Source organism: Elephantulus edwardii, unplaced genomic scaffold (genome assembly GCF_000299155.1).
Source record: "Elephantulus edwardii isolate Elephantulus edwardi_28Jun2011 unplaced genomic scaffold, EleEdw1.0 scaffold00010, whole genome shotgun sequence".
NCBI lineage: Eukaryota > Metazoa > Chordata > Mammalia > Macroscelidea > Macroscelididae > Elephantulus > Elephantulus edwardii.
The window spans coordinates 30,033,847-30,053,325 of record NW_006399760.1 but is presented as its reverse complement, the minus strand read 5'-3'; the positions used below and the strand labels follow the sequence as shown (position 1 = coordinate 30,053,325).

The window sequence follows — 19,479 nt, the reverse complement described above, 5'->3', positions numbered from 1 at the left end:
GTCAGACAGAGGAAGGAAACATTACATGGTTAAATATCAGGAAAGGAGTGTGTCAGGGATGTATCCTGTCTCCATACCTTTTAAATCCATGTGCAGAACAGATCATTCTAAAGGCTGGACTTTATGAAAAGGATTGTGCCATCAGGATTGGAAGAAGATTCATCAACAACCTGTGTTGTACAAATGACACAACCCTGCTTGCTGAAACTGAGAAGGACCTGAAGCATTTGCTGCAGAAGGTCAAGAACTGTAGCCTGCAATATGATTCAAGCTCGACAACAAGAAGATAAAGATTCTCACCACTGGGCCAAATGGTACCACAATGAGAGATGAAGATGAGATTGAGATTGTTAACTTCCGCTTGCTAGATTGCACAATCAACACTCTTCACACCAGCAGCCAGGAAACCAAAAGACAAATTGCACTGGAGAAATCTTCCGTTAGGTATCTCTCCAGAATTGCTGAAGAGCAATGATGTTAGTCTGGGGTCTAAGGTACACGTGATCCAGACCACAGTCTTCACAATCATTTGCTATTCATCAGAGGGCTGGACAATGATTAAGGATGATAGAAGAGCTGATGCTTCTTGTGGTGCTGAAAAAGAGTACTGTCCATACTATAGACTGCCAAGGGAACTAACTGTTATGTCTTGGAAATAGCAAAACTAAACAGACCCTTGGAGGCTAGCATTTTGAGACTCTGTCTCACATACTTTGGGCATGTGGCCAGGGAGGACTAGATATCCTTGGAATGGTGGAGGGAGAGCGGAGGAGAGGAAGACCCCAGATGAGATGGATTAATACAATAACCGGGGTAATGAGGGTAGGTATATGAGAGACAGTGAGATTGGCTCAGGACAGGACAGAGTTCAGAGCTATTGTGCATAGAGGTACTATGAGTCATAGTCCACTCAACGGCACATAAATAACAGCATTCTAAATACTGAATCGGACTCATATCATAGATCCAATACTTACTAGCTATGTGATCTTGAGAAAGAAAGTCTCTAGGACTCAAAGTTTCCTCACCTAGAAATTAGGGATTACACAATATACTTCATTGAGCTGTTACAAAGATTTAAAGTGATAATGTAGGTAATATGTTCATCAGAGTGTTCAGCATAAAAAGTGCTTAAAATGGCAAGATTTTTAAAAAATAAGACATGTCCAACCTGATACAAGGGAGCTCTAGCGACCTAGTGGTAAGTGGCTGTGCTGCAAAGCTATAGGCAGGTGAGGTGGTTCAATCCATCAGCTGCTCCATGGGATAGCCTCTGTAAACCCGTCAGAGGGGTGCCACCAACTCTATGGCAATGAGGTTGAACCCCATCTACCCATCACTTTCAGTTCTGACTCTCTGGGAGAGCGAACTGTCATCTTTCTCCAACCTAGTGGCTGGGAGGTTTGATACTAGCAGATAAGCACTTAACCACTGTGCCACCACAGCTCTTTCAATGCAATCCAGACAAAAAAACTAATATACGTAGTTACAGCATTCAGGCTGACACGACTATGATAGAAATCGGGTTCATCTCACATTTCATCCATATAGAAAAGAATGTATGGCTCTGCCAAGATTCCTTGGAGAAATTATGAATCTGCTGTTACTCTTGGGTACAAAACAGATGCCAGCTAGCTAGTATTCTCTAATAGAACTGAGGGTAATTCCTCAAATAGGAGGCCTTCAGTTGATTAGTAATAAGAATAAAAGGAAACTATATACATACGCCAAAACGAGCAAAACAAAACTCCACCAAAACCAATTGACACTTTTTTCTTCTTAGAAAAAAAATGAAAGTTTCCAAGCTGGAATTGTATAATGGATGGTGGTGTGCACAGAGCAATGAATGAAGTAAGAGCTGTGTAACCTATGCTTTCAATCTGGATAACTATGGACCTCTGTTACACAAAGAACTCTTACTCTCCAAAAGATTGTTAAGCAAAGGGGCTGCTGAGTGATATGCAGATATTAACTATAACTGAAAATAACTGAACTTATTTCCCTGATTTCCTGTAACTGGTAAAAAGCACAGTAGCTGAAACAATGATTACAGATCAAACAGGTCCCATCAAATATTGGGGTATTCCATCTTGTCAGAGAATAAAAGTGAAGGGTTCAGCACCCGGTCTCTGTTACATCCCTACTTATTTCAATGGTAGAGATCCACACCTATTTGAGTACTGGCAGCCTTCTGGAACCTACACCTGTTTCCAGTACATTCCGTCTCTCAGTATGTATAAGCAGATAGATTTCTCATCGTTGCCGCATTTGAACTTTAAGAATTTGGAAACTGTCAACTATAGAGTTCTTTGCTCTTGAATTAAATTTTATTTCTTGCTCCAACAATCTAAACTTCCTGATCTGTTAATCATTCTCAGATGTTCACTTGCAGATGTTCAAAGACTGAATTTAGAAAGATACTGATAACAAAAAATCCAGAACAATAGGGAAGGAAAGGGGAAGGTGACTCAATCATGTCATCAAAACTGACCTAGGGGGGAAAAAAAATTTTAAAAAACTGACCTAGGACAGAGACGTAGACAAGAACCTTGTATTAAGTCAGGGACTACCTGTACTAAGAATTAATATAATCAAAATAATTAAGAGTGTGTATGACCACAATCTGGAATAAGAAATGCATTGCAAAGTGGACTGGGAGAAAGTTGGGGGAAGGAGGAAAATGTACAATGAATGAATGAAAACCCAGCCTCTCTGTAAGTCTTCATTAAAATAATAATTAAAATCAAACACAAACTTTAAAAAAAAAAACAACCCAAAATCTAAAAATAATCAAGAGTGGTATACAACATTCAACCTGCAACTGAAGCTACTCCCAGAGGTCACTTTTCAGACAAAATAATAGATTGTTTAGAAAATAAATAATAAATAACGCCTGTGAGAAATGTGTTCCTTCAATCAACTACATGAGACCAAACAGGCAAAATCTATACAAAAGCAAAGATGAGAAGGCAAGAAGGGGCTGGGGACTAGGTGGATGGAAATACCATTTGTCCAGCCAGAGAAGCAATGACAACAGCACAGAAACACTGCAGAGACTGCAACCAAAGTTACAAGACTATTTGTGCATAACTGTTGAATTGAATCCTATTTGCTGGGTAAACTTTTACAATAAAAACAATATTTTTTTTTTCACTTAGATAATAATATTTTTTAAAGAGATGTATCAGATAACAAGTTTTATAACTGAATAAAGAATCTTAAGCCACAAGCAACTCCCAAGTGAGAGTACACTTAACCTTATATTTAAAACTGAGTGAGGAACTATGAAAGGGATATTTGTATACAACAAAATCATGATTGATCAGACTGTAGTTTAAAGAGAGAGAGCTCTGCTGGAAGGATCATGCTGGGTGGGAACAGCATTGTGACACAGGAAGTAATTTTGAGACCAATGCAACTGTTGTTAGGTGCCATCGAGTCGGTTACAACTCATAGTGACCACACACACACACACACACACACACACACACACACACCCCCAGATTAAACCCTGCAGGTTGTTGTCATCTTCAAAAACATTGTTATGCTTGAGCCCATTGCCACAGCTACTGTATCACTTCATTTCCTTCAGGGTCTTCCTCTACTTTATTAAGCATGATATCTTTCTCCAGAGATTGAATCTTCCTAATAACAAGTCAAAAGTGTCCAAGACCACCCTAACATTTAAAGCATTCTGACTGTACAGTCTTCGAAGAAAAATGTGCTCATTCTTCTGTCATTCCATGGTATATTTAAAATTCTTCACCAATACCACACTCTAAATGCATCAACTCTTCAGTCTTTCTTATTCATTGCCTGTAAGACTATTACTTATAATGTTATGACACATTAGAAGTGTGATCAACATCCTATGAGAACACAGAAGGTGTTTTCTGGAGGATAAATAGTTCAGGGGTGTGGTTTTTTGTTTCTTCTGAGCAATATAAATAATCAATATAGATATAAATAAGAGTTGTAGGTGAGAAAGTATATTACATGATTTGGAAACAAGAAATACAAAGTGCCTTTTCCTCAGCACTGAGGGGTGGGGAGCTGCTTCCCTTTCCCCCCTCTGGGTCCTCAGGGCCCACCTCAGACATGGCTTTCTTTCTGTTGCTCCCCATTCCTGAGGCTCAAGGAGCATCACTTTTCTGTCTCCCAAGTTCAAGACCAAATCTGCTGTCTGCCCACACCTTCATTTCCCTGTTTTTTTTTGCTGTAACTGGACCTGCCCCTAGGAACCAAACACCCTGGCTGGGCATGCCTCAGTCTTTCCTACCTCCATTAATTCCTTACATCTAAAAAAAAGAAATACAGTATTATAAATCATAGAATGCACTGGCAATGGGGGACTGAATTTAAAACTGAAAAGATAAGTTGTATATGGCATTAAATTCCATGAAAAGTCGCTTGATCTTGGGGTGAAAAGTGAGAGAAGAAATATTAAAGGGATATTTGTATCCACCAAAATCATGATCAGACTGTAGTTTAGAGAGAGAACTCTGATGAAAGGATCATGCCAGGTGGGAATAGCGTTGTGACACACTGAAGTAATTATGAGAGCAATGCTACTGTTTAAGAAAGAAAGACATAGAATGAAACAAAGCAATAAAGAGGAGGGATTCACACTATGTTTCAAAGTGAGCAGAGATAGGAATTAGACTTGCTGTGAAGAGAGGAAGATAAACGCACCCAAGAATAATCATGCCATTTCTAACGTAGGTGACTAGATGGGTGTTGTTTTGGTGGTGGTGGTTAATGTGTTATTGAGTCAAATATGACTCATAGTGACCCTATGAACAAGGCTCCAGACTGGAACCTCACCATTTGGCCTCCAGCACGTGCAAGCTAGAGAGCTCATTATTAACTGAGATAGAAAAAAGAAAACAAAAATGTTGGGGTATCTTTGAGTCATCAGGATAAAATAGCAGATTATAAGTGCCCACCTGGAGAAAATGAAATGACATCTAAATTGGAATGTAAAAATAGAAAATAAATTTTTACTTTTTCAACCATAACAAGTCATTACTTCTTAACGATATGGTCAAATTTTATATCATCCCAAGATTAAAAACTTAAAATATGATACAAACCTTCTACATTCTTCCAGAAGAGCACAAATATTTAAAGCCTGTGTATGGTGCTTCATTCTTGCCAATAGAAATGATCAGAAAAAAGCATGCTTGAGTTTATAAGGATGTAGAAGGTAAAAAGGGAAAGGACATTTCTTTCAATTGTTTCTAGTTTTGACCCAAAAAGCCTTCTACAAGAAGTGAGTAGAACCAACAAGGTTTAGCAAGGTCATAGATAAAGCTGTATCACACTGCAGACATGGCTGTTTACCAGTAAGAGCTGGGGTAGTTTGAGAGTTATGAGAAGAGGGACAAATGGAAAGGAACATACAAGTTACCTTCAACATCACAACTCAGGTAGTTACGCACTTCATTCAAAATGAAGTTGATGTCTTCTTCAGAAGGAATAGGATGGTGTGTAATACCCGTTGCAGTATCAGTAGTGCCAGCTATCGTCATCTTTTGCCAAGGTAAGAAGAAAATAACTCGCCCATCACTGGTGGCTGGGTCAAGAAGTCCCATACTCTCTGGGCTGAAGGAAAAAGAAAGATTATTTCTTTCTAAATCAGAGGAGCATTAATCTTAAGCATCATTATCAAGATGATTTCATTCACTGATTTTCAAATAAACAAGAAACACACACAGTAACACATTTACTGCTTATATGCTAATTTAGAAATCCTTAATCCCTAAAAGGAGAAAAAAAAAATTGGCTAAAAAAAAATGGAGCAAAATCAGCTTCCAGGTGTTTTTATTTTTCTCTCCCTAAGGCCATTCACCTCGGATAAGTCAGCAGGACAAATATCTTTAACTATTTTTTTATGGTAGTTTATTAAGAATAGCTCTTCAGACTTTTCCAAATCTATGAAAAGCATTTTCTTGGCACATCTGACATTTCACACATCTCTCTGTAGAAAGTCTGAAGAGTACATGAGAAAGTAAAGGGCCTAAGTTTCTAGAAAGTAAAATGTAATCAAAAAGTTCTTTACTCCTTGGTGCTTAGGTGATCTTGGGCCACTTCACCAAATGTAAGGCTTCTTATTTTATTTCAAGGGTACAGAAATATAAAGTACATCCATGAGAAAAGAGCTCAGCCTCACACTATAACCTAAATAACAATGTGCCAGGATAAGGTCAAAAGGAAGAAAACTTAAGCAATGAACAGACTTAAATAGACAGAAGACACCAGTGATTTATACCATTAAGCCCAAGGTTCAAGAGTGCCTCTTTTGGCAGATCATATAAAACCTTCCAAAACAGCAGTCAAGATTTTTCACTGACATATTCTTGACATTCTGAAACCAGATTATAAAATGCTCTTAAAAGAATAAGCAAGTGAAAATAAGCATTAACAAAATAATAAGATTTTGTTTTCAAATCGCTAGAAAGTACTATTTTAATATAGTCATCAGCCTTTTGAGAAGTTTTGCAGATGTTTTAAAAGATATGGGAGGGAAAAAGTATATATATTTTATCAACTTTGTATATAAACCAGCATAAAATTTTAAAAAAATTATGTGAGGAAATAGAACGTGTCATATTCAGAGAGAGTAATATAAATCTTTAGTTGATTCAACTCCATTTTCAATTATATCAATATTAAATGTGTTTTCTGTAAATACATTGCTAGTTTTTATTACTACAATGTCAATTTCAATTGAACAAATGTCAAGAAATCTCTTTTCTGCCTATAAACTTAGAAGAGCATCATCAACTATGGATATTAGTTAAAATACATTTTTATCTATCATGATTGATTCAAATAGGAAAGGATGAGAAACTAAGAAGTATTTTAAAAGAAGCAAATTTTTTAAATATAAAAATGAAATTAAAAAAAAATGAAATCTAAGGTTGGCTTGCTGGGCCCTATGAGGAGACTTGTGGCATCAGGATTGGAGGCAGACTCATCATCAATCTGCATTATGCAGATGACACAACCCTGCTTGCTGAATCTGAGGATGACCTGAAGCACTTGCTGAAGAAGGTCAAGGACTGCAGCCTTCAATATGGATTGAAGATCAATGTCAAGAAAACAAAGATTTTCACCACTGGGCCTACTGACAGGATCATAGTAAATGGTGAAGAGACTGAGATTGTTGACAGCTTCAGTTTGCTTGGCTCTATAATCAACACTCTTGCCACCAGCAGCCAGGAAATTAAAAGATGGATTGCATTGGGAAAGTCTACTGTCAGAGACCTCTCCAGAGTACTAAAGAGCAACGATGTCAGTCTGGAGACTAAGGTGTGCAATTATTTGTTATGCATCAGGGAGAGGGACAATGACTAGGGATGACAGAAGGAGAGTTGATTGATGTCTTTGAGCTTTGGTGCTGGAGAAGAGTACTGAATATACCATGGACTGTTAGGAGAACAAACAAGTTCATCCTGGAGAGGGTGGAACTGGGCTGCTCCTTGGAAGCAAGGATTCTGAAACTTTGTCTGATATTCTTTGGACATGCTGGAAGGTGGGATCAGTCCTTGGAGAGGGAAGTCATGCTTGGGACGGCGGAGGGATAGCACAGGGGAGGAAGATCCTCAATGAGATGGACTGATTCCGTCACTGGGGTAATAGGGATAGTTGTCAGAGACAATGATGCTGGCAAGAGATAGAGCAGAGTTTAGGGCTATTGTACATAGGGTCGCTATGAGTTAAAGGCAACTCAATAGGACATGCCAATAACAACAAAAGGTTGGCTAAGAGAATACACATTCATCACTTAAAATTATCTCAGTGCTAAGCAATCTGTGCCTTGTTTGCTCAGCCTTTGCAGAAGGGACTCACTTTACAACCTTCTTGGGCCACAAAGAAGTCAGTTCTACTCAGCAAAAAGTAAAAGGTGTTATGCAAGTTTGTCAATTATTTAGACAATCAGTTGCAATTCCACCTTCGCTCATAGCTATTTAGAGAAATTTCTTTCCTTCTAATATTCAATACTCAACTGGAAATTATTGAGTATCTGGTTTTTTCCCATCTCCATATGACTATTACCCTTTCTAGAGATAGAATCGTCCTAAAACTCACTCAAAATCTTAAGAGAAATTGGTCATCATGTGCTTTGATTCTTGGATGATAACTTCTTAGGTTAAGCTTGTCACTTTAGGATTTTTAAATCAATTCAGAGTTCAAGTATTCACTGTGAAAAGCAGTTCCATATTGAATGAAGCACATGGGTGAATTCTACATTCCAAAGCCTAGAAAGAAACCTGTTTGTTGATAAACATAGTCATTTTATGATATGCCTAAAAATTCACTAAAACTAATAAAGCACAAAATTGTTATATTCAACCACCTTCACATAAAATACTGTGAGAAATGCACAACTATTGAATCATTTAAAATCTTTCAGTGCAATAAAAACTGTTTAAAGGGTGAAGGTGATGTTTACCAATACACACATAAATGGAAACTGAGAGATGCAACTGCTTAAGTGAAGACATATGTGTCAAACATTAAAATTAACAAGCACATAGGGAGAACAAGGCTATTAAAGAATGGTATAAAAATTTAAGAATCCGCTTGGATATACAATTTGTAGTTCTAATTACCTAATTCGTAGTCTTAGCAGAAAAGTTTGTCGCCTATGAGAGACTAACTTTGCAAAGTTTGACCATAGATAACAATTACAGTACATACAACTTGGTCATATCATAATATGTATGCTCATTTGACATTAAGAGATAGTTTACTGTCCACTTATGTGTGTGTAATGAACATTTTTGTCACGAATACCACAACTTTCCTGAATTGTCCTTATTTAAATGTAAAGAAATTTATTGTTAACTATTTAACAATCAGTGTTAGAACTAACAGGGTGCAAACATTTTATAGAGTGGGAAAAATGATCTCTTGTCAGTATTAAACACTATCAAGAGGCTCAAAGAAGATGATTATCTTCATGTATTTTAGTCATTTAAGAATTCTGCTGCTTTTTTAAAGCTACAACATGAAAAAAAAAAATCCCAAACTTGCTCTTTATATAAACTAAAGATTGCCTTTAAAAAAAAAAAATCTGTGTTTTGAGTTTTCCAAAGTTAAAACAATAAAAAAGCTACCATTGCATAAGATATCTTCACACATGAAATGTTACTAGGATCATAATAAGCTGAGTAAATATCATAAAGATACTTCTAAAAGCTGCCCAGCAAGAGACAGGAGGTTCTCATTCTTCATTTAGCAGCCAGCACTCAAAATGAGTAGTGACTGAACTCACAGCATTTCCAAACTAAACAGCTTCTAGATTAAATGTCTGGGGGCCTTAACATCAGCCAGTTCAAGGGTGGCTCCAAGTCTAGACTATTTCTGGGTCTCTACGAAGCTCCTGTTTAACATTCTTGACTCAAAACTGTTGAATATGGCTGACTGATGAGCTCAACAAGCCATGTTGGTCTAAAATCGCCAGATTATCCCCAAGAGAATGACTTGAATGACTTGATAAGAGAGTAAACTCATGCCTACCATGACATGCCAGAGTCATGCTTCAGAGCAGTGCAAGGAAGAAATAAAACTTCTTTCAGACCACACACCCAAAAGGGGGCTCATCTGAAACAAAATCTAAATGGGGCCTGGGTTGTAGATCATTTCATTAAGGATTCAAATTAGTTTTGTGGTTGTAGTTTATAATGCTAATAACAGGCATAGTGATTTTTTATAAAGTAGAACAAGATTATTTACCACAACTTTGATTGAGGCAGATGCAGCTGGGTCTAATAGTTTCATAATTAATGGGAAGGGTGCTCAAAACCAATGCCAAGTTTTTTTTAGGACTAATAAAATAATTTTGTTTTAAAAGCACTGCATATTAGTGACAGATAATAATTACAAGATCTATTTACTACTTCAATAAACACACAAAGTATAATACAAAATAATATGCACTAAATGATCTCTTTCCTGTAGAAATGTTAAAAGTACATTTATTTGTATAAGTATAAACATAAAAATTTTATAGAAGTAGTCAGAAGACATGACCAGAGAAGAACAAGAATTGAAGCAAACAATGTATACGAACTTTGTAAGTAAACCAATATAAAATTTTTTAAAAAGAGGAAAGAAAAAAAAATAAAAAAGAAGCGAGTATCCTGATGAAAGGGAGAGGCTTTCACTTTTCATGTGTGTCTATTTTTTGCGTTTCTATGGTGATTAAAATTTCTGGTAAAGTACTTGTTGCTGAGTATCACTGAGTCAGAACTGACCCACAGTTGAGCCTTCAGCAGGTTTTCTGAGGCAGTTAATTAACTGGGAGGAGATTCATCTTTCTCCTACGGAGCACCTAGTGGATTCAAACCACATCCTTCAGGATTACAGCACAGATTTTTACCACATACTTTTATTGTAATTTGTCTATACAGGTTAGCAGAGTAGTAGAAATTATTTTAAACATGAAAACAAACTCAGATACTGTAAATCCTCTCTAAAAAAATAACCTCAAACTTTTATTATGGGACCCTGATGGCAAAGTGGTTCAGCTTTAATGTCCCACTGCTAAACTGAGAGTGTGTCATTTCACAAGCAATAGATGTGACAGTCTGTTTCCTTAAAGATTCTAGTCTCGGACGTCTTATGAGACAGTTCTACCCTTTTGTAAGGTCGCCTGGAGTCAGAATTGACCTGATGGCAGAAGATCTGGTTTAGTCATTTTACATTAAAATTTAATAAAAGCCAATGAATGAATGAAAACTCAAACTTTCTGTAAACTTTCATTAAAACCACATTTTAAAAAAATAACAAAAGCAACCTCTAAATTTAAACTAGTTAATACACAAATCATTTAACAGATATTCATTGATAAGCAAAAACTGTCCATAGAGATTGGGATCTAGGGATTAACTACACATAAAAATAATTTAAAAATATACTGTCTGCGGGGAAAGGATGGGCAATCTCTTCCCGTGCAATTAACTACCTCTGAAAATCAGCTAGAGCTTCAACTATGGGTTGGTTTTGACCCTATGGTTAGATTAGGAATTAGATGTTCAAAGCCATTTATCCAAAGTCACAGTAAGCAAGAGGTCATGAGAAGACCAAACCGGCATGTTTTTAAGGTACAGCCTTCACTTTATCTATGCATTCTAAGAGCAGAATGTCTTCCTGTTTTTACATAGAGAGAACTAGAGTTCACAGAGTAATGTCGCCTGTTCCAAGGGAAATGATTAGTAAATGAGGAATTAGCATAAGGCTTCTGAGGAATAATAAGTATTCTTTGACATCACAAACAATAGAGAAGGAACCCAAAGACACATCTACAAGAGAATTTGTAGAGCGTGGCAGAGCTCGAAACAATTATCAGAGATTATGATGCTGTGTGCATCTACAGTTTAGGTATTCCATCTATATTCTTATAGATGTTCATCGGTCCTTCATTGCCGGAGAGTCAGAACTGACTCATAGCTAATCTTCCAAGGGGCTTTTAAGAGGCTGTAAATCGCACAGGATGAGATGGCTCATCTTTGTCACTTAGAGCTACTAGTGGATTCAAATCACGACAGAGTGCCACCTTTGGGTTAGCCATGCAGCTGCCTACTGACAGCATCGTAGACAAACACAAAATTTATAAACTGGATGCCTGCAGGTATTTTTAACCCAAGACAGAACAAATGTATACAATTTGCCTGGCACTATCATTGAAAATCTCTCTATACACAAGAAGCATATGTGACATTTACATATTTTTACTCCTCTTTTCTTCATTTAACTACATGTCTTCTGCTAAATAATAGTATTGTTTGGGGGTTTGGTTTTGTTTTGTTTTAACTCTACTAGATATCACTTCAACAACTTTTATTATTATTATTATTTGGGAATACATTGTTTTACCTAGTGCAGCGTGCAAAGTAACTTTTATGTTAAGTATTTACAGAAAAGGAAGTAATTTACTTTAGAGTTAGTGGATTAAAAATTATCTTTAGTAATTTTTACAGTTTAAATGCATTTGGCACTACATCATGCATCTTCAGGAACATTTCTTTAGTTACTGGTGAACCAATAAAAAATAAGGCAATGTCATCTACAATTTAGACAAACAGCATTCCAGGAGAACATAGGTAGTATGCAAATATCACAGATTCTTCCCATCTATTTTAACAACTGTTAAAGCCTTTATGTGTCCCTTAGGGAATTCTGGTAGACTAGTGGATAAAGAATTGCACTGCCAACTCAAAGCCATGTAGGTCAAGTTTACCAGCTGCTCAGCAGAAGAAAGGCAAAACGCCCCCATGAAATTTAAAGCCTCTGAAAAGTTGGTTCTAACTTGAGGTCACACAACAATAATATCTTTAATGGAAAAGTATTAAAATATGAAATAAAATCACTCTTATCCATAACCGTATTATGTAGAAATAATTATCATTCATTATTACCCTTAAACACACCACCTAGAAAATGTAACATATTTCTTTCCATTCTTTTTTTCTATATTGACATAATCTTTAGATCAAACTGCATATATAAGCTTGTTATAAAGTCTAAACTAACAACGGTATCATTACTGTTTGGTTAGGATATTAAAGTTGTTTATAATCATAATTTTTCTTCACTATCCCTTATGTGGGCCCTGACTTGGCGGCAATGGGTTAGTTAACCCTTGTGTGGATATGCTATAATAACCTGTTCCACTAACGCTGGAAACTAAAATGACTTCTAATATTTTTCCATTATATTTAATGTCATAATGACTAACTTTGTACATAAATTGCTACATACAAAATTATTAGATAACATGGGAAAACTACTATATGTAGAAATAAAAATGATATACACATTTCATATGCTTAACATGAGTTTTGGCTGCTTTTTGTTTATCTGTGTCTTTTTCTTTTTAGTCTTGAGGTATATATTAAGGCTAAATATTACTGATCTTTAAACTGGAACCATATTGATGTTTCTTTTATCTTATTACAAATTCTAAATCACTGATCAAAATCAAGAGACCAGAATTATAAACCCCCATGCACCCATCATCTTGCTTACATGATTATTAATCGTCATTTTTTCTTTTCATCCTCATACCTCCCATTTCTCTCTCCAATGATCTTTGTTAATTGAACACGCTGAAAAATTATATCTGATTGCTACTTCTTATCCCTTACTAAACGCATTTCAACATTATGTAACTATATGGATGGCCCACTTTTTCAAATTCTTCATCAGCAGGATACTTACATTTCACAAAATTAATTTTTAAAGCTTTCATGTAAATTATTATCAATAGTGGTGAAATTTTCTTTCCAGAGGTTATTATACTGGATAAAGTAAACATATAAATAGATTCCAAATTATTAACCATTAGATGAGTATTGTCCTACATGGCTAAAAAATTCCCAAGTTTAGCTTGTGGCTGGTATTTTGGAAGAGTACTTTACTTCCTTCTCCTCATTCTCTCAAAGCTAGCTAGACCATCGACTATTAAGAAAGGTATGCTACCAGAATAATTCAAGCAGACACACCCTCTTGTTGATCCTCACTCCTCAGCTCTGACCACCTGGTGGAACACTGTTACCTGTAATAGCCGGGCATCACAATGTGGACACCAGCGCTGGGCTGGCAGATCTCGGCGGCACCTTTATCATCCATCTTACGCACCGAGTCTGTGAAAGGTCCTGTGGCATTGATAACACATTTAGCTCTCACATCAAATTCCTGCCCTGTAAAAGAAAGCGGCATCAATCACAGACCACATTTGTTTCTCTGCTCACTGAGGCTTTGGATTATTAATTCATCTATTAATTTAAACTATGGTGCAGTATATTGTGCACCCCTCTAAGTGACACAAGCAGCCGGTTATTGAAAAGTCAAACAAAATGCCTGCATTTGACTAAATTTACCGTAAGCAAATACAAATTTGAGAGTGGTGGGAAGGGGCTAGGAAGCATTTCACCCTTTCACTCCAGCTCTCAGTTTATATTTTGTGAAATGCTCAGTATCAAGGTATCAACATAAGCCATGTGTATAATAAGACTAAAATTTGTAAATAAGAGGTGTGGTGAGACTGTATTCTCAAAGGACTGGTTTTCTTCAAGAAAATGATGTCACTCTGAAGCTTTGCCTCCATGGTCATAGAAACAGGACAAGAAAGGAAATTTCACCAAAGTTACAAGTGATTGACTTTAACGACATGCAAATGCACTGCCAATGTCACCTAAATGATACTCTGAAACTTGGCACATTTATTTAATTTTATTAATAACATGTTTCTATACAGGACACAGACTGCCTTCATAGCTGTGGGTACTTTGTGGGCATTTATTATGATCATTATCATCACTGAACACAAAGAGAAGAAATTGCCAAGTCCCATAAGGGAGAATTTTCATGTTAAACCAGTCATTGTTGACAATAAGGAATATAATTAGTATGGCTCTGAAGGGTGACTAAAAATGAAAGAGAAGTGACAGAAAAATTAGAATTTAGTCATTATAGAAGCAAGGCAGGATGGTAAGAAATAAATACCTCCCTAGCAGGGACCCTAGCAATTCATACCTGTGAGCACATCTTTGCACCGGGCCCCGCTTACACGCTCCTTCCCTGTCTCAGGGTCTGTCTTCTTGAGCAAACTCACGACCTCCATGTAATTGGCTGTGGCAGCCCCGTACCTGGCAGCAGTGAGAGCAATGGCAAGGTTCATCCGTGCATCGTTGTGTTGTCCTGCAGCGGAGAAAGCATCAGAGGAAGGACAGGAGTCACCTCGAGCCAAAGACTGGTGGTAGAGAAGTGTGTCACAATAGATATGTCACATCTGCATCTGTCACCCACAATCTACATGATGGCTGGTCAACTCTGTAGGGGACTATGCAAAAATTTCTGGTCATACTCAGTCAGGCATTTACCTGCCATTTCAGCTTCAGCGAGTGCATTTTGTATACTTCAAAAATGGTAAAAAATATTCCTTTCCTACAAAGCTAACATCAATGATCTGAAAGTTAAGAGAGAAGTCATTATTCTCTCAGTGCGAGAACATATGTATATGTCAGACTTTCCTCAATACAGACAACCAGTAAGCATGAAAGCAAAGCAATTGAAAACTTTGGAAGATTTGACACTCCAACTGGTGATGATTAACAATTTTTATGAGAATGTGCTCTATCTAATATTCAAAATCAAGAGCTTCAAATTCCATGGTGAATCTCAGTGTTCTAGAAAAGGCATTTTCTGGGTTTTAATTTTGATCAGAGCTACTTAAACTGTAACTCCCCCCCCCTCCAAATCACATATAAAAGGTAAGACATTAAGCAGGGCAAAATTTAATTACAGAACAATTCCTACCTGTATTGTTAAAGATTTATTACCGAAAAATCCTAGTTAAAGAAAACTAAGGGGGAGCAGGAGGGGCGAAAGATGATTAATCACTTTAAAATACTGGCATCACTAGAGACTTTTTCTATTTATTATTGCCAGTAGAGTTAATGCTGACCAGGAAGAATTATTCTACATCACAGGGGCCAGATTCTCTGTGCCCTGAATAATTAATTACCCACAGCTAGATGTATTGAAGTAGGGTTCAAATTCCTAGAACGCTGGGATCAGTTCTATCAAGATAATACTGATAACAGGATGGATTTGTAATGGATATTGTTGTTGATTTATGTTGCCAGCATACCAAACATTTAGTATAAATGGTTTATGTAAAGTTTCTTCCTTGTGATTCAGCCTGTGTAGGGCGAGCAGCACTACACAAGTAATCTATTCCAGCTAAAAGGGCAAAGTTATAAAGAGAGAATCAATGACTGAAGATTCTACTGCCCCTCCCCACCAACATCTTACTCTGAAACTGCTGAACTAATACAATCATCCAAGAACCTTTCCCCCAAAATTAAATGCTCTATCGAGTGGAGAACATGCATTAAGCTTCAACATGCAGAATAAGGAGCTATTTTATCAAAAAAGTAATAGAATGAAGATATGAGACCACAAAAGGAGAAACCAAAACCACACTGTGGCTGAATTAAATGTGGAAAATAACAAGGGTAGTAATTCTATCCCTTATAACATAAGCATCACCCTAAGTTGCTGGTAATGTAGTTAGAAGAAACATTTAAAGTTAAGAAACCAACTTTTATTGAGGTAAACAAAGCAAAACCAAACCCAGTGCTGTGGCATCGGTTCTGACTCATAGGATCCTCTACTGGGAATGGCTGGTATAGCTGCTGACTTTTTAGTTAGCAGCAAAATAACACATCATGTTACCAGGGCTCCTTTTAGCAATGCTGTTGTTATATGCCACTGAGTTGGAAATGACTCATAACTGACCCTCCAGAATATTAACAGAGGCTGCAAATCACATGGAAGGAGATCATCCATCTTTCTCCCCTGGAGCAGTGTTTCATTTGAACTGTGTGCTTTTGAGTTGGCAGCACAACTCTTTATCCACTAGGCCGCCAGAGCTCCCTATTATTGTTATTGTAGTTATGGGCTGTCAAGTTGACTCAGGCTCATAATGACCATATATACATCTGCCCCCATTACCCCAGTCACTGAGTTAATCCATGTCATTCAGGGTCATCCTCTCTTGTGCTGTCCCTCCACCCTCCCAAGCATGATGTTCCTCTCCAAGGACTGGCCCTCCTTGCAACATGCCCAAAACATGTCAGACGGAGCTTCAAGACTCTTTTATTTCCAAGGAGCAGGCAGATTTCATCTACTCCAGAGCAAACTTGTTTGTTCTCTTAGCAGTCCATGGCGTATTCAACACTCTTCTCTAGAAAGTCCTTATTTAAAATACGAATATGCTCCATGCAGTTAAATGCATGCATAGTCCAGATTAACTAAATTATAATTATACTAATCTTCTCTTCAAATGCAGAACATTATACAATATCTATTTTTCAAAGAGAAACTACCCAAGTCCTTCTAGTATCCAATCTTTATAGTAGATTTATATCCATAGCCATGAAACAATCTACTCAGTACAGATAAATATTTTGTAGTACAAGAAGTCAGGGCATGTTTGTTCTCACCATAGGTGTACAACAGAGAAAATCCAGTCCTTTGAAGAGTACTCTGATATATAAACAGAACAAATGTCTGGAAAATGTTATGTAAATGAACTATTCTAAATACTACATGGAGCCATTTCTAAACGGAACAAGTCAGAAACTCCATTTATCAAATGATAGATTCCTTTTCTATTTACAGTTGAAGGAAACACAATTCTAAACTTACTTTGAAAACAGAACATTTTCCTTACATTTAGATATAAAATCTTGCAGGAGTAGTAATGGCAGAGTTTATCAAAGCGTTTCAATTTATACTAAGAAATGTCTTCCTACTTAGCTTTCCAGTTCAAATACTACAGAAGGTAGACAGTTTAAAAGGCAAGTGGAGGCAAATTCCTTGGGTCTCGTTTTCCTCCCCAACACTCAGCGCTTGGTTGTATAAGCATTTACATGAATTATGTGTCTTTCTTATTTATGAAGGTTCTTCATGACAAAGTTATTCATTCCTTCTCCTGGCTCAACAGTTTATCTTGCACATTCCTTTTTCATTGTCTTTAGGATACTATGTTCATTTAAACATTTACTTAAAGAAAGAATAAGGGTCTACTTGAGCCAGGTACTGTGACATAAGCTAAAAATACAATGAGCAGAAAGACACAATGGGGCTCTGTCCTTGTGGGATTGACAGCCCACTGCATTTCACAGTAGGGGAGCGCTGGTGGCAATGGTCATAAAGTATTGAAGTAGTGGGTGGCTAACCAAATGGTTGCTATTCAAATCTGACAGCTCCTCTGAAGAAGATGGGCACTCTCCTCCTATAAAGATTTACAGACTCAGAAACCAGTTAGAGGGTCTCAATAAGTCAGAATTGGCTTGACAACAGCGGGTTTGGATTTTGATGGGGTTTTTTTGTGGTTTGTTTTATTTTGCATTTGTTGTTGTTGAGTGCTGTCAAGTTGGGCATGACTTAACTGTATTATTATTTCACTTGTTTCCTCATCTCAGTCCTGGAGAAGCTAAAAAAATCTACTCATTCATTCTCCCTCCACAACTCCCTCCCTTGAGACTTGAAGTACCAGGCACAGAACAGGCTCTAGTAAACACTGAGTTTGGTGTCCTTGTTGTTGTTGATGTCTACCATTGAGTTTTCTACCATTGAGCTGGAACTGACCCATCGCTGACCCTCCAGAAGGTTTTCAGAGGCAGTAAACTGCACAGGAGGAGAATGTCCATCCTTCTCTCTGGAGCAGCTGGTGGATTTAAACCATGTGACTTTGAGATTTCTGTGTAAGTCCTTAGCAGAAGGCCACAACGGTTCAAGTCCATCGAGGAGGCAGAAAATCCTGGCCATTTATTTCTGAAATAGCAGCCAATGAAAACATTATAGCGCATAGTTTTATCCTGTCCACTTTGGATCATCATGACTCACAGAAGATTTCATGTCAACTGTTCATTTTAAGTGTTGAGTTTAGCCAAATTCCATTTATAAACAAGTATTTAAATTTAAAGCCTTATCTCAAAAAAGTGAATGCTTTATCTTCTGTTAAAGAAACTCCTGCATTCAGAAAATCAGTAGCAAGAAATGGGGGTTCTGGGGGAGAGCATAACAGCACACACAGTGCAGGAAAAACACCCAGAAATGTGTAAAATCACAACTTAAACCCAAGCAACCCTTCTATGTAATCTGAGTAAGGAAGGAAGGAGGCATAGTTACCAGTGATTTTACCCTACTGATTAACCTTGCTATGCAGGAGAATGTAAACGCAGTTACTATAAAATCACAAAAATTGTGGGGCAAGAAGCTTGACCTCTCCCTAGGCTAGGCGTTCACACTCCCATGCAGTCATCTCCTTCTTTATATACTTTCAACTTGATCCATTTACTGCCTTGAATTTCAGTTAGACTTCCTCCTCCCTTACCCACATTAAATTCACCCTTTACCCTGAAATACCCAGATGCTCACAGTATATGGTTCCTGGGATAAGTGGTATATTTTCATTATTCTTAACTAAATTCCCCCAGCCCCCTTTTTCTTGACATTTTGAAAGGTATCTCTATGCTGCCTATAATTTTATTTCTGGAGAAAAAAGTTTTTGACAGCACTGTATGTCATTGGAATGTGATATAATCATCTCGACTCCCCCCATCCCAATTGATCTGCTTATCCAGTTTGGATTTTCAAATCCGTCTCCTTAGAGCCAGGCAACATTATACTGTATTTTCACTGATCAGTGCAGAGCTTTACATTGGCACTGGCACAAAGACCCAGACGGGGACCATGAAAATCTGTTCTCTGCTCTGTTCTCCTTTTGCACTTGAAATCTTACATATGTGCACATACTGAGCTTACAATTCATAGAAGAGGAAGCACACGAGAGGTGGAAGTATAACTGTTTTCCCTTGTTTAGAAAAACAACATCTCAAAATCCCTAGAGAGGAAATTTGCCTTCATCTTCAATGTCCTTCCATATTGGATAGT

At 37.2% G+C, this 19,479-nt stretch overlaps 1 protein-coding gene across 1 annotated transcript in view; it reads right to left on the bottom strand.

Moving 5' to 3' along the window:
• The window catches only part of GPD2 (glycerol-3-phosphate dehydrogenase 2 (mitochondrial)), a 201,461-nt gene that overhangs the window by 29,069 nt on the left and 152,913 nt on the right, over positions 1-19,479 (bottom strand). Inside the window, exons 7-9 of the mRNA XM_006880784.1 lie at positions 14,548-14,712; positions 13,568-13,712; positions 5,411-5,604 (exon numbers count right to left, since the gene is read on the bottom strand). Of these exons, the coding sequence (XP_006880846.1) occupies positions 5,411-5,604; positions 13,568-13,712; positions 14,548-14,712 (504 nt within the window). The remainder of the gene's footprint in view (positions 1-5,410; positions 5,605-13,567; positions 13,713-14,547; positions 14,713-19,479) is intronic.